The sequence below is a fragment of the Protobothrops mucrosquamatus genome, unplaced genomic scaffold, assembly GCF_001527695.2.
Source record: "Protobothrops mucrosquamatus isolate PMUCROS unplaced genomic scaffold, P.Mucros_1.0 scaffold4300, whole genome shotgun sequence".
NCBI classification, from domain to species: domain Eukaryota; kingdom Metazoa; phylum Chordata; class Lepidosauria; order Squamata; family Viperidae; genus Protobothrops; species Protobothrops mucrosquamatus.
Genome location: NW_015390214.1, coordinates 34,456 through 47,488, shown reverse-complemented (window position 1 = coordinate 47,488; position 13,033 = coordinate 34,456). Strand labels below are relative to the sequence as shown.

Sequence of the window (13,033 nt, the reverse complement as noted above, 5' to 3'; positions counted from 1 at the left end):
ATAGAAGCTGGAAGGGATCTTGGAGGTCTTCTAGTCCAGCCCCCTACTCAAGCAGAGAACCTTTAGGTTTCCTGCCTGAGCAGAGGTTGGACTAGATGACCTCCAAGGTCCCTTCCAACATTATTATTATTATTATTATTATTATTATTATTGTTGTTGTTGTTGTTGTTGTTGTTGTTGTTGTTATTGTTATACATTTCACAACAAACAGGTATCCCAATCCCAAAGCCTCAAAGAATGCCTAAAAGCCCACCTACTCTCAGCTCCATTTTGTCAACCAGCCCAGAAACCTGCTGCTGTCACTTTAGTTTCTGGCAACCCAATAAATAAGAGATCTCCATTCCAAAATGTAGCCTGCCTTCCGTTCATTTCTACAGCGTCTTTCTCCTGGCTTGGAACAGAACCAGATTTTGCTTGCAACACACGAATGAGCTTAATATCCCACGGTCCAATATAGTGCATAAAACTTCCTGTTGAACCATTGACAAATTCATGTTTTAAGCACAAAAAAAGGTGACTTCTGGAATGTCCCTTAAGTCCACTGTAAGTAACACAGTTTTTTTCCTCCTTGTCCTTAAAATGTTAACCTCTGCAGCACCCAACTGTTCATTTCACGCCCTTTAAAACAAGGTTGTGCCAGCTGTCAGATGTTTCTCCTGGCTTTGGATGGTCTTTTTCAATTGGTGCAATCCAAGCCAGAAACTCAGACCCTCAGGGCGTTTTAGAAGTGGCTGGCTGGCCAACCTTTGCTAAGTCAGCTTGTTGGGAAGCTAAAAAGGGGAAATGCTGCGAGCGTGGATAAGCGGCAACTGTGTTGTGTGTTTGTGCTGCTGGTGGCCGATAAAACTCCAGCGGTTTTTAGACCAGTGTCTATGGAGAGTCTCAGTCACCCGGTTGTCCCAAAGATGCTTTTTTCAAAAGGCCTTGAATACGTTTTGCTTCTCACCCAAGAAGCTTCTTCAGTTCTAACTGACTGGTGGGGAACGGAAGGATTTATATTCCTTGCAGTCATCTGGTCGTTAGTACTCTGAAGGTTGGCTCTTAGCTCTCAGAGAGTTGTGGAAGAAACTTCAAGGTTTATCTGTATTCTCAGGGTCACCTGAATCAGAGGACTTTTGAAAGGACTGCATTGTAGATTGGAGATGTTCTTCTTGTTAGTTGCAAAGTCGTGTCCGACCCATCATGGCCCTATGGACAACGTTCCTCCAGGCCTTCCTGTCCTCTACCATCTTCTGGAGTCCATTTAAGCTCACGCCTCCTGCTTCAGTGACTCCATCCAGCCACCTCATTCTCTGTCGTCCCCTTCTTCTCTTGCCCTCCATCTTTCCCAACATTAGGCTCTTCTCCAGTGAGTCCTTCCTTCTCATTAGGTGGCCAAAGTACCTGAGTTTCAGCTTCAGGATCTGGCCTTCTAAAGAGCAGTCGGGGTTGATCTCTTCTAGGACTGACCGGTTTGATCGCCTTGCAGTCCAGGGGACTCGCAGGAGTCTTCTCAGATTGGAGATAGGTGATGTCATATCCCTCTATCCCTCCACACCTGTTGAGAGAGGGCTATTCAGTTTTGATGTAGACAGCCTCTTTGACCCCTCTTTCAAACCAGTGGCCCTCTCTGTATGTCTAGTATGTCTTTTCATTAATTAGTATGTTGAGTTTAATGAAAAGAAGGACGAGGGGGGACATGATAGCAGTCTTCCAATATCTCAGGGGCTGCCACAAAGAAGAGGGAGTCAAGCTGTTTTCCTAAGCACCTGAAGGCAGGACATGAAGCAATGGATGGAGACTAATCAAGGAGAGAAACAACCTAGAATTAAGGAGAAATTTCCTGACAGTTGGAACAGCCTGCCTCCAGAAGCTGTGAATGCTCCAACACTGGAAGTTTTTAAGAAGAGACTGGACAACCATTTGTCTGAAATGGTATAGGGCAGGGGTAGGCAACCTTGGCTCTTTTATGACTTGTGGACTTCAACTCCCAGAATTCCTGAGCCAGCATGGCTAAGCATGGAAACCTCTCCCTTTCCCCTCAGCGTGGCTGGCTCAGGAATTCTGGGAGTTGAAGTCCACCAGTCATAAAAGAGCCAAGATTGCCTACCCCTGGTATAAGGCTTCCTGCCTGAGCAGGTGGTTGGACTAGATGATCTCCAAGGTCCCTTCCAACTCTGTTATTCTGACCCAGAATGTGGACTTTTGTGTCTTCAAAAGAGCGACCTTTGTCTTTCAGATGTAGATGGGCTGCTGAATCCTATCCTGATGGGTTTGTCCTCCTGTGTTGTGCCAAGCCTTTGTGATGTGGTTGTTTTGTTTTTCGGCACATCCGCTAACCAGAACTTTCTGACCCCCTCCAGAATTGCCATGTCACCCTTCCTGAGGATTGGGCTGTCCAATTATGACAGCGGCCCCTACCTCCCATCGCAAGGAGACGTGATCGATCCCTATTGCGCCGTGATGGTGAAGGAGGCGGTGGAGGCCGGTAAGCAAATACCTCTTTCCGCCTGGCCATCATTTGCAGTTGGGTGTGAGATGAAGGTCTTCTGGTCCCTTGGATTTCAATTGAGAAATTGGAGAGCGTGAGTTTCAATGATAGCTTAAGGTATTGTTTTCTCTTGGATTTTGACCTTAGCCCCAAGGGAGGCTCTGAATCTCAATGAGGAAAGAAGAGACAAAGAATGGCTATTTAATCTTTTTTCGCGCTGGTCCCTTTCCAGCTCAAAGTTATCCACTTCTCAAACTAACTAACTAACAAAATAAATTAAAAAAAACCCATCAGGTCTCCATTTACCAATAAAGGAGAATATCTGTAGTGGGTGTGATACCAGCACAGCTGCACAAAAGGGGTGGAGCTTTTGTTGGGACCGCTTTTATCGCTTCTCCATCCCTTTACTCCAGGGGTCTTCAAACTTGGCCCTTTTATGACAGGTGGACTTCAATCCCCAGAATTCCTCAGCCAGCCTCCATTTTGTTTGTTAGATTTAAGACAGGGGTCTTCAAACTTGGCCCTTTTATGACTTGTGGACTTCAATTCCCAGAATTCCTCAGCCAGCCTCCATTTTGTTTGTTAGATTTAAGACAGGGGTCTTCAAACTTGGCCCTTTTATGACTTGTGGGCATCAACTCCCAGAATTCCTCAGCCAGGCACGCGTGGCTGGGAGTTGAAGTCCACAAGTCATAAAAGGGCCAAGTTTGAAGACCCCCTGCTTTACTCATTCTGCAAATCTCCGATCAATATCTTTAATTTGAGCTCTACAAATACAACAATACACATTTAACGCTTAAAGTCAGGACCGCCCTCAGATATGGTCAAAATGGCGTCTGCAGTGGTGAATTCAAAGCCCCACCTACTTTTAAAAAAGTGGGTTGCAGGTAAAACACAGTTGTGATCACACCCTCGTGGCCACCAGCTTATCTTTTCGCACTAAACCTGCTCAGAGTAGAAAATAACATAAAACAGGCTCTCTTCTGTGTTAGAAATGTTTACAAGTAATCCTCGACTTACAACGGGCAACTAAATTTCATTTTTGATGTATGCCGTTGTGCCCACAGTAAAAAAAATGACAATAAAGGTATCTTATTTCTTATTATTATTATTTAGTGACCGTTCGAATTTACAACAGCACCAAAAATAATGACAGGAGTACTTTTCAGACTTACGACCACTTCAGCATCCTCAAGGTCACATGACCAAAATTCAGACGCGTGGCCACTGACTCATATTTATGACGGTGTCTGGGGGGGTCACGTGATCCCCTTTTGTGACCTTCTGACAAGCAAAGTCAATGGGAGAAGCCGGATTCACTTAAGAACCATGTGACTCATTTAAGAACGGCAGGGATTCAATTAACGACCGTGGCAAGAAAAGTCGTAAAAAGTCGTAAAATGTTAAGTGAACACTGACTTAACCCCTGTCTCGTTCAGCAACAGAAAGTTTGGGCTGAATGGTGATTGTAAGTCGAGGACCTCCTGTCAATCATGCTAATAATAAAGTCACTGCATTTTGCTGTAGCCTGCTCCGGAAAAATGCTCTTAAATAATGGACTTGCCAAGCTTAGTCAGTTAAATTGTAATTCAAGAGGGCCGGCAGGCTAAAAATAACTCCAGTTAATGCAGAAAAACACTTGGTCGCGAACCGAAAGGTCAGGAGAATTAATGCAATTTGCACACTCGGGTGCCTATACAGTACATATTCTCCACAACATCCTTCAGCCAATGAAAGAACTCACTAAGAAAATTTGAAAATCCTGTGGCATTTACTAAAACGAGTAACCACAGAACTAGGGGCAGGTGAATAATCACATTTCGTTTCTATCAAGTTCCTGGGTTTGTTTGTTTTTTGTGAATTTGACAAATTTAATTCATCAGATTTGAGATGATTTACCCATTTTGGTTAAATTTTTTCCCCCAAACATAAACATTTTCCTTTGGCGTGTTTGGGTTCAGAAAAGGCTATGAATTTGCACTGAATTATCGCTAGTCCTCGACTTACAACAGCTTGTTGTAAGTTCAAAGTTACAACGGCACTGAAAAAACTAACTTATGGCCGTTTTTCACACACGCCATTGCAGCATCCCCTTTGGTCAAAATTCTGATACTTGGCAAATGACTCATATTTGTGACGCTTGCAATGTCCCGGGGTCACGTTTTGCGACCTTCTGACGAGCAAAGTCAATGGGTTCACTTTATAACCGTGTTACTCACTGAGCAGCTGCAGTGATTCACTTAACAACTGAGGCAAGAAAGGTCGTAAAATAGGGGGAAAACTTCACTTAACAGCTGTTTTGCTTAGTGATGGAATTTGGGGGGGGATTAATTCAAGTTGTAAATCGAGGACTATCTGTATTGGAAGTTTTCTCCCGTTGATGAGGACCTAGAAAAGTTTGGAACAACTGAGAAAAATTGAGGGTGGAGAATATTGTCCACCCCTGAGACAGAGAAAGAGAGAGGGGGTGGTGATAGGCATGTTGGGACCCAGAGTTGTGCATTTTGGCTGGTGTTTTGCAATGTTCCCTATGTTTTGATGGCGTTGTGCGTATAAAAAAGGAATTACTACTGTCCATCCTAGAGAAAGGCCAAGTGTTTGTCCAGAAGAAGCCGACAATGTATCCACCTTGGAACAGCACTTTTGATGCCCACATCCACAAGGGCCGGGTCATGTCCGTTGTGGTGAAGGACAAGACTGCGGAGATGGTCTCGGAGACCACCGTGGAACTCAACCTTGTTGCTGAAAAGTGCAAGAAAAGTAATGGGAAAATTGAAATTTGGGTAAGTTTCAACACCGTGGACCAGCATTAACTTTTAAAATCTTTCATATATTGGGCTTCAGTCATCCTCCCTCCCTCAATTTCCCCTTCCTTCCTTCCTTCCTTCCTTCCTTCCTTCCTTCCTTCCTTCCTCCCTCCCTCCCTCCCTCCCTCCCTCCCTCCTTTTCTTTTTTCATTTGATTTCTTTCCTTCTATCCTCCCTCCCTGGGTCTTTCCTTCCTCTCTTCCTTCCTTCTTTCCTTCCTTCCTTCCTTCCTTCCTTCCTCCCTCCCTCCCTCCCTCCTTCCTTCCTTCTTTTTCTTCTTTCATTTGATTTCTTTCCTTCTATCCTCCCTCCCTCCTTCCTTCCTCCCTCCCTCCCTCCTTCTTTTTCTTCTTCCTTTTGATTTCTTTCCTTCTATCCTCCCTCCGTGACTCCTCATCTCCCTCCCTCCCTCCCTCCCTTCCTCCTTCTTTCTTTCTTTCTTTCTTTCTTTCTTTCTTTCTTTCTTTCTTTCTTTCTTTCTTTCTCTTTCTCCTCTCCTCTCCTCTCTCTTCCTTACTCCCTCTCTCTCTTCTTTCTCTTTTTTCATCCTTTCCTTCCTCCTTCTACCCCTTTCTTCTTCCCTTCTTCTTTCTTTTCCTTTCCTCTCTCCTTTCCTTGTCAATTTGTAAAACCCCACTTCCATAGTAAGCCCGGACTGGGTATATTAGTAAAAAGAAACCTCTGATTTAAAAGAAAAAAACTCTGGTTGCGTTCCAATTTCCTTTTTAAATTCTATTTCATTGTCTTCTCTTTCAGCTTGAACTAAAACCCCAAGGAAGGATGTTAATGAACGCAAGATACTTTTTGGAAAGTACCGGCAAGTATCAATATTGCTCATGTGCTTTTCAGTGCGTTTTAGCATTCCACCCCCATCCTTGCCCAACTTGAAAGCAAGAATATTTTGAAATAAAAATTTAAAAATTGATCAGGGCTGCAGAAAAATTCCTCAGCACCCCATTTTTCCACATATGGGTAGTCCTCGTCTTACGACCACACAATGCAGCCCAAAATTTCCATTGCTAAGCAAGATAGTCGCTAAGTGAGTTTTGCCCCATTTACAACTTTCTTGCCACAGTTGTTAAGTTAGTAAAACGGGTATTAATTGAATCTGGCTTCCCCATTGACCTTTGGACCTTGTCAAAAGGTCGCAAAAGGGGATCATGTGACCCCGTCATAAATATGAACCAGTTGCCAAGGATCCGAATTTTAATCACATGACCATAGATGGATGGTGCAACGGTCGTAAGTGTGAAAAACGTCCATAAGTCACTTTTTTCTGTGGCGTTAGTAACTTCGGCCACTAAATGAACTGTTGTAAGTCGAGGACTACCTGTATTTACTCATTTGAGTCCTCCCTCTATATTTGCTGGATATTTTCTGCCTCAAGGTGTACTTGTATCCATCCTGTTTCAAGGGTTTCAAAGAAAGGCTGAATCCCTTTCACACGACTGTCCCTTTTGCTATAAAACTCGATGTGGTGTTTTGTTTTGTTTTCCACATGATGGCCTCTGTTTTGACATAGTTTAATGCAGACATGTCAAACTCGCGATGTCACATGACATCACACAACATATCGGGGCTTTTTCCCCATTGCCGGCAATGGGGCGGCCGTGGTTTCCTCGTGACGCATCCGGCCCGCGGGCTGGCAGTTTGACACTCCTGGTTTAGTGTTTCCCAAATCTTGGCAGCTTTAAGATGGGTGGACTTCAACTCCCAGAATTCCCGAGGCTGGCTGGGGAATTCTGGGAGTTGAAGTCCACCCATCTTAAAGCTGCCAAGATTTGGGAAGCACTGCCCTAGTTTACAACTCAGTTTGGGAACTGCTGACTTCAACCATAATAGAATAACAGAGTTGGAAGGGACCTTGGAGGTCTTCTAGTCCAGGGCTTTTCAACCAGTGGTACGGGTACCACCTGTGGTACATTGGCACCTGGCAGGTGGTACGCAACCATCCTAGAAAAGTGGTAGCGGGGGAGGGGAATGAGCTGAACCGGTGGCAGCACCGCACAAGCCTGAGCGAGAGACGGCTGGAGCTGCAGGGCTGTCGGGGCTCAGTGGAAGCGCCAGGATCAGTGCAGGCTCCAGCTACAGCTCAGCACTGATCCTGGTGCTTCTGCTGAGCCCTGTAGAAGCACCAATCAGCTGGAAAGCAGCACTGATCCTGGTGCTTCTGCTGAGCCCAGAAGAAGCGCTGATCAGCTGGAATGTTGCAGCCTCTCCAGGGTCTTGTGATTTACATTCAGATGCTTGGCAACTGATTCATATTTATGACGGTCACAGTGGCCCAGGGTCATGTGAAGTGACCAAAACCTGCTGCAACCACCCAGCAGATGGGGGGGGAATAAAAACCAAACACCCCCCCACCCCACCCCCATTGCCAATCCTCAACAGAAATGCTCACAACAATGAAAACCTCGGACAGGAGGAAGAGCGCAGCCGGGCGGGCAGGCAGGTGTCTTCCTCGGCTGTGGCTTGGGGGGCACTTTTTTTAGTGCCATTGTAACTTCGAACAGTCACTAAGCGAACTGTTGTAAGTCAAGGACTACCTGTACTTCATCACTTTTTTCCTTTTGGGGGGGGGAGGTCATCAAGTTTTTGACATCTTGCTAGGTGACTGGTGGTACTCGGATATTGCCATATCCTAAAAGTGATACAATGGGTGAAAAAGTTGAAAAGCCATCTAGTCCAATGCCCATCAGCCTCAGCAAAATCAGTTAGGGGAATTGTGATCTGGCAACATCTAGAAGGGTTTTGCATTTTGGGGGGGTTCAAGAAGCCAGCATTTAAGATTATGGAGATTGTGTTTAGTGCACCCATCTAAACCCCAATCTAAACAACCATTCTTCTCAAGATGCTAGTTTTTTCACAAGCAAGAAAAGTATCGAATCTCCCCCCCCCAGCAAACACATTTCTGGTAAAGTCCAGAAATAACATAAGCACCGCTAAATTCTCCTGATGGTAACAGTGGCTGTAAAGATTATAGGAAGTGTGCCTGGTTATTTTTATCATTTGGGGTGTTTCTTCACAGTTTTTCGAACTGTTTTAAATATGTGTTATTTAAGTTCATGGCCTGACCACCGAATTTCTTCCTTCGGTGCTACCTCTTTCTTTTTCTGCCTCTTACTCAGATGATCCAGAGTTTATCGACTGCGAAAAGGAGGGTTTTTTCTCGCTACATCAACGGAGGGGAGCCATTAAGCAAGCGAAGATTCATAATGTCAAGTGCCACGAGTTTACAGCCACTTTCTTCCCCCAGCCCACGTTCTGCTCTGTTTGCCACGAATTTGTCTGGTACGACCAAGGGGTTTTTTGGGGGGTGGGTCTGTGAAGGACAGGATGGAGTTTTCTTTCCTGATGGAAAGATGCTTCCTGTGGAGAGCTGTTATGATCCATTGGTGAAAAGAGCTGCTATGATCCATTGGTCAAAAGAGCTGCTATGATCCATTGGTCAAAAGAATTGTTATGATCCATTGGTCAAAAGAGCTGTTATGATCCATTGGTCAAAAGAACTGTTATGATCCATTGGTCAAAAGAGCTGCTATGATCCATTGGTCAAAAGAACTGTTATGATCCATTGGTCAAAAGAGCTGTTATGATCCATTGGTCAAAAGAGCTGCTATGATCCATTGGTCAAAAGAACTGTTATGATCCATTGGTCAAAAGAGCTGCTATGATCCATTGGTCAAAAGAACTGCTATGATCCACTGATCAAAAGAATTATTATGATCTATTGGTCAAAAGAGCTGCTATGATCCATTGGTCAAAAGAGCTGCTATGATCCATTGGTCAAAAGAGCTGTTATGATCCAGTGGTCAAAAGAGCTGCTATGATCCAGTGGTCAAAAGAATTGTTATGATCCATTGGTCAAAATAACTGTTATGATCCATTGGTCAAAAGAGCTGTTATGAACCATTGGTCAAAAGAACTGTTATGATCCATTGGTCAAAACAATTGTTATGATCTATTGGTCAAAAGAGCTGCTATGATCCATTGATCTAGTTGCTAAGATTCATTAACGCTAACCATACATCCATAGCTATTAGTCTTATTTGGGTTGAGATGAAGCATCCTAACCCAGCCTCAAAGAGCTTTAGATGAGACCTCAGCAGCACCACTTTAACCCTGATTAACCATCATGGACTGACATGTGCAGCTTCCTGTTGAAAGCTGTTAAAGACCCACTGGTCAATCGTTTCTACTGTTGTAGGAGGAGAAAAACCATCAGGAGCAGATGGAGAATCTCCAGCCCTGAAAGAACCATGTATCCATAGATATTTGGTCCCATCTGGGTTGAGATGAAGCATCTTCATCCTCACCGGCTTTAGATGAGACCTCAAGAGCATCACTTGGTTGATCAGGGTTTGAGATCTGCAGCTTCCTATTGCGAGCTGTTACGTTCCAGTGGCATCAATTTGAGTTCAAAAAAATCAGACGAATTCCCCTTGAGGGTCAAAAACATGTCAATTGGGAATCCTTCTTGATCTAGATTTGATCCATTCCAATTTGGTTTCCTAATCTGAACCAATCTGATGGGTCAACTGGATTTAGAAAGTTGAATTGAATTATCAAAATTGGATTTGCTTCACTTGGTTTTTCCGACTGGATAAATCTGCCTTTTTCAGATGCTGCAGGACTTTTGATCCTCTGAATCAAATGAGGTTTTTTTTTAATTTGACAAGTTAAATTCAATAAGCTTGAACACAAATCACTGCGTTTATTGATTTTTTTAAAAAGTCATTTTTCTCAAATGCAGACATGATTTGAAATCTCTTTTATATTAATACTGTTTTTCCTTTTTATTCCAGGGGGCTTAACAAGCAAGGCTACCAGTGCAGACGTAAGATCTTTCAGTATACTATATTTATATGTTGATGGTTATCATAACTGTGCAATGGTCCTTAATACTCTGCTGAAAAGCTTGAGAATGAATTAAGAATAATTAAGTAATTACAGAAATCCCTGCAATTATTTTTTTAAGTGTTCCAATCCTGTTCATATTTTCACTGTTTTCACAACCCAGTATGTTTCCAAATCATTGTCCATCCCTGAGAAAGAAAATAGACATTATGGGGTCTGTTTTTCTTAGGGTTTTCAGGAAGAAAAATTAGTTCCAAGAATAAGAAGCCAGAATCAAGGGAGAAATTATTTCCTGATTTAATTGAAACCTTCGGCTTTCCATCTCAGTCAAAACACAGAGTTACTCGATGTCGTTTTTCTGCCCTCTAAACTGGAGCCATCTCAAACTTTAGAACAATTCAACCCTTTTTTCAGATTGACAGTCATAATTTGAGTACATGCTGGGAGCTGCACTCTCAAAAAGAATAAAAAGAAAACCTTGCCTAAAATTAGATTTAACCGACACTATTAATTAATTTAATATCAGGACTACATCTAGCTGTAAAGGTGTAATTGTGCTCTCCTTCCATCATATCAAAATGACAATTGTGGGTGGAATTTAGCAAAGCCCCAGTGATTGCTCCTGAGACTGGAGAGGCTGGGAATCCTACACACACACACACACACACACACACAGCACAGACACACAAACACACCTCAAATTCCTTCTCTATTTTTTTAGCTGCCTAGCTTTGGTCTCTGAACTTCAGGAATTCTAGAGACAAATTTTATGCAAGGCTGAACTTGAAAAAAAACCCAGAATAACAAAGTTGGATGGGACCTTGGAGGTCTTCTAGCTGAACCCCCTATGCAAGCAGGAAACCCTATGCCATTTCAGACAAATGGTTTTCAAAGGGGATTTGAATGAATATCTCCCAGAAGAAGGGGTAAGGAACTGTTCTGACTGGGACCACATTGAATTCTTTCCTTCGCCCCATCGTGCTGTATTTCTGTCCAGCAGTGTGTAAAAGAGTACACACTATTTGTGTTGTGGTCCTTCTGTGTCCCCTGTAAAACTTGTTAGCGAAGTGGGTCTCTTTTTTCCCTCAGAATGCAATGCTGCCATTCACAAGAAGTGTATCGACAAAGTCATCGCAAAGTGTACCGGATCGGCTATCAACAGTAGAGAAACCATGGTAGGTTTTGGCTTGTGTTATTTTTGTGACTTGTTGATTAGCTAGAGCAGGGGTAGGCAACCTCGGCTCTTTTATGACTCATGGACTTCAACTCCCAGAATTCCTGAGTCAGCATGGCTCAGCATGGAAACCTCTCCCTTTCCCCTCAGCATGGCTGGCTCAGGAATTCTGGGAGTTGAAGTCCATGAGTCATAAAAGAGCCGTGGTTGCCTGCCCCTGAGCTAGAGTCATACAAGGCACTAAACTTGGTTATAATAACCTTGATTTGAGTGACAGAACAGTCACTAAAGCAGGGGTCTTCAAACTTGGCAACTTTAAGACTTGTGGACTTCAACTCCTAGAATTCCTCAGCCAGCCCTGAGGGCTGGCTGAGGAATTCTGGGAGTTGAAGTCCACAAGTCTTAAAGTTGCCAAATTTGAAGTCTCCTGTAGGTGGCTGAGGAATTCTGGGAGTTGAAGTCCACAAGTCTTAAAGTGGCCAAGTTTGAAGACCCCTGTCATAGCAGGCTGTGCGAAGCCAGTTCTTTTAATAAGTTACTAGCTCGGGGTACAATGAGAATACCTCCAAAAGTAATTGAAACCTGTTGCTGAAGTAATTCTTAATACAATACCAGATAGTCCTCGACTTAACAACCACAATCAAACGACCACAATTTATGTCGCTAAGTGAGACATTTGTTAAGTGAGTTTTGTCCCATTTTACGAACTTCCTCAAGTGAATCAACTGAAGTTGTTAAGTTAGCTGTTAAGTTAGTAACACAGTTGTTAAGTGAATCTGGCTTCCCCATGGACCTTTTGACTTTCAAATGGTGGCAAAAGGTAATCACATTACCTCCGGGACACTGTAAACATCACAAATGTGAGTCAGTTGCCAAGTGCCGAATTTTAATCCTGAGATCGCAGGGATACCGCAACCGTCATAAGTGTAAAAAACAATCATGTCATTTTTTCAGTGCTGTTGTAACGTGGTACAGTCACTAAACGAGTGGGTATAAGTCAGGGACTATCTATAAATCATACAAATCCAACACTAACTAAGATTCAGTATATTGTGTGAAGGCACCCCGCTTGTATTTTTATGTTTTATTGATTGTGTTGCAATTTTTTTGATTGTTGTGAGTCTCCCAGAATCGTGGAGAGTTGGGCAGTACACAAACATAAACGATTACATATACCACAAAAATTGTTTTTAATCATACGACAATGTGTGAAATCACAGCTGCCTGTTCAAAGCTACAGGGGTGTGTTTTACAACTTCTTTCCCTCCCTTTTTCTTCCAGTTCCACAAGGAGAGGTTTAAGATTGACATGCCCCATCGCTTCAAGGTCTACAATTATAAAAGCCCCACCTTCTGCGACCATTGTGGAACGCTGCTCTGGGGCCTGGCACGGCAGGGCTTAAAATGCGATGGTGAGTTGGGACCGCTGGTGCTTTGGAGATAAGTGGGGGGATCTCCAGCATGACTTTTGAGCCACACTAAAGGTAGTCCTCGACTTACGACCACAATTGAGCCCAAAATTTATGTTGCTAAGTGAGACAGTTGTTAAGTGAGTTTTGCCCCGTTTTACGACCTTGTGTCTAGTTGTCTTGGCATACAATGCCCTATAGCACCATAATGAAATGCAATGAAAGGTCTGCAAGAAAACAACCAAGCTCAGAGAACACCAAGGACCCCAGTCCTCCACCACCTCCTCCTCCTCCTCCTCCTCCTCCTCCTCCTCCCC

At 43.5% G+C, this 13,033-nt stretch overlaps 1 protein-coding gene across 2 annotated transcripts in view; it reads left to right on the top strand.

Annotated features, from left to right (window-relative positions):
- The first annotated feature begins 2,349 nt into the window (after window positions 1-2,349).
- Window positions 2,350-13,033, top strand: part of PRKCQ (protein kinase C theta) — a 27,474-nt gene continuing 16,790 nt past the window's right edge. For both annotated transcript variants that reach the window (XM_015828178.1, XM_015828177.1), the window contains exons 1-7: window positions 2,350-2,467; window positions 5,054-5,253; window positions 6,034-6,094; window positions 8,406-8,568; window positions 10,083-10,114; window positions 11,224-11,309; window positions 12,590-12,719. In XM_015828178.1, the coding sequence (XP_015683664.1) occupies window positions 2,350-2,467; window positions 5,054-5,253; window positions 6,034-6,094; window positions 8,406-8,568; window positions 10,083-10,114; window positions 11,224-11,309; window positions 12,590-12,719 (790 nt within the window). The remainder of the gene's footprint in view (window positions 2,468-5,053; window positions 5,254-6,033; window positions 6,095-8,405; window positions 8,569-10,082; window positions 10,115-11,223; window positions 11,310-12,589; window positions 12,720-13,033) is intronic.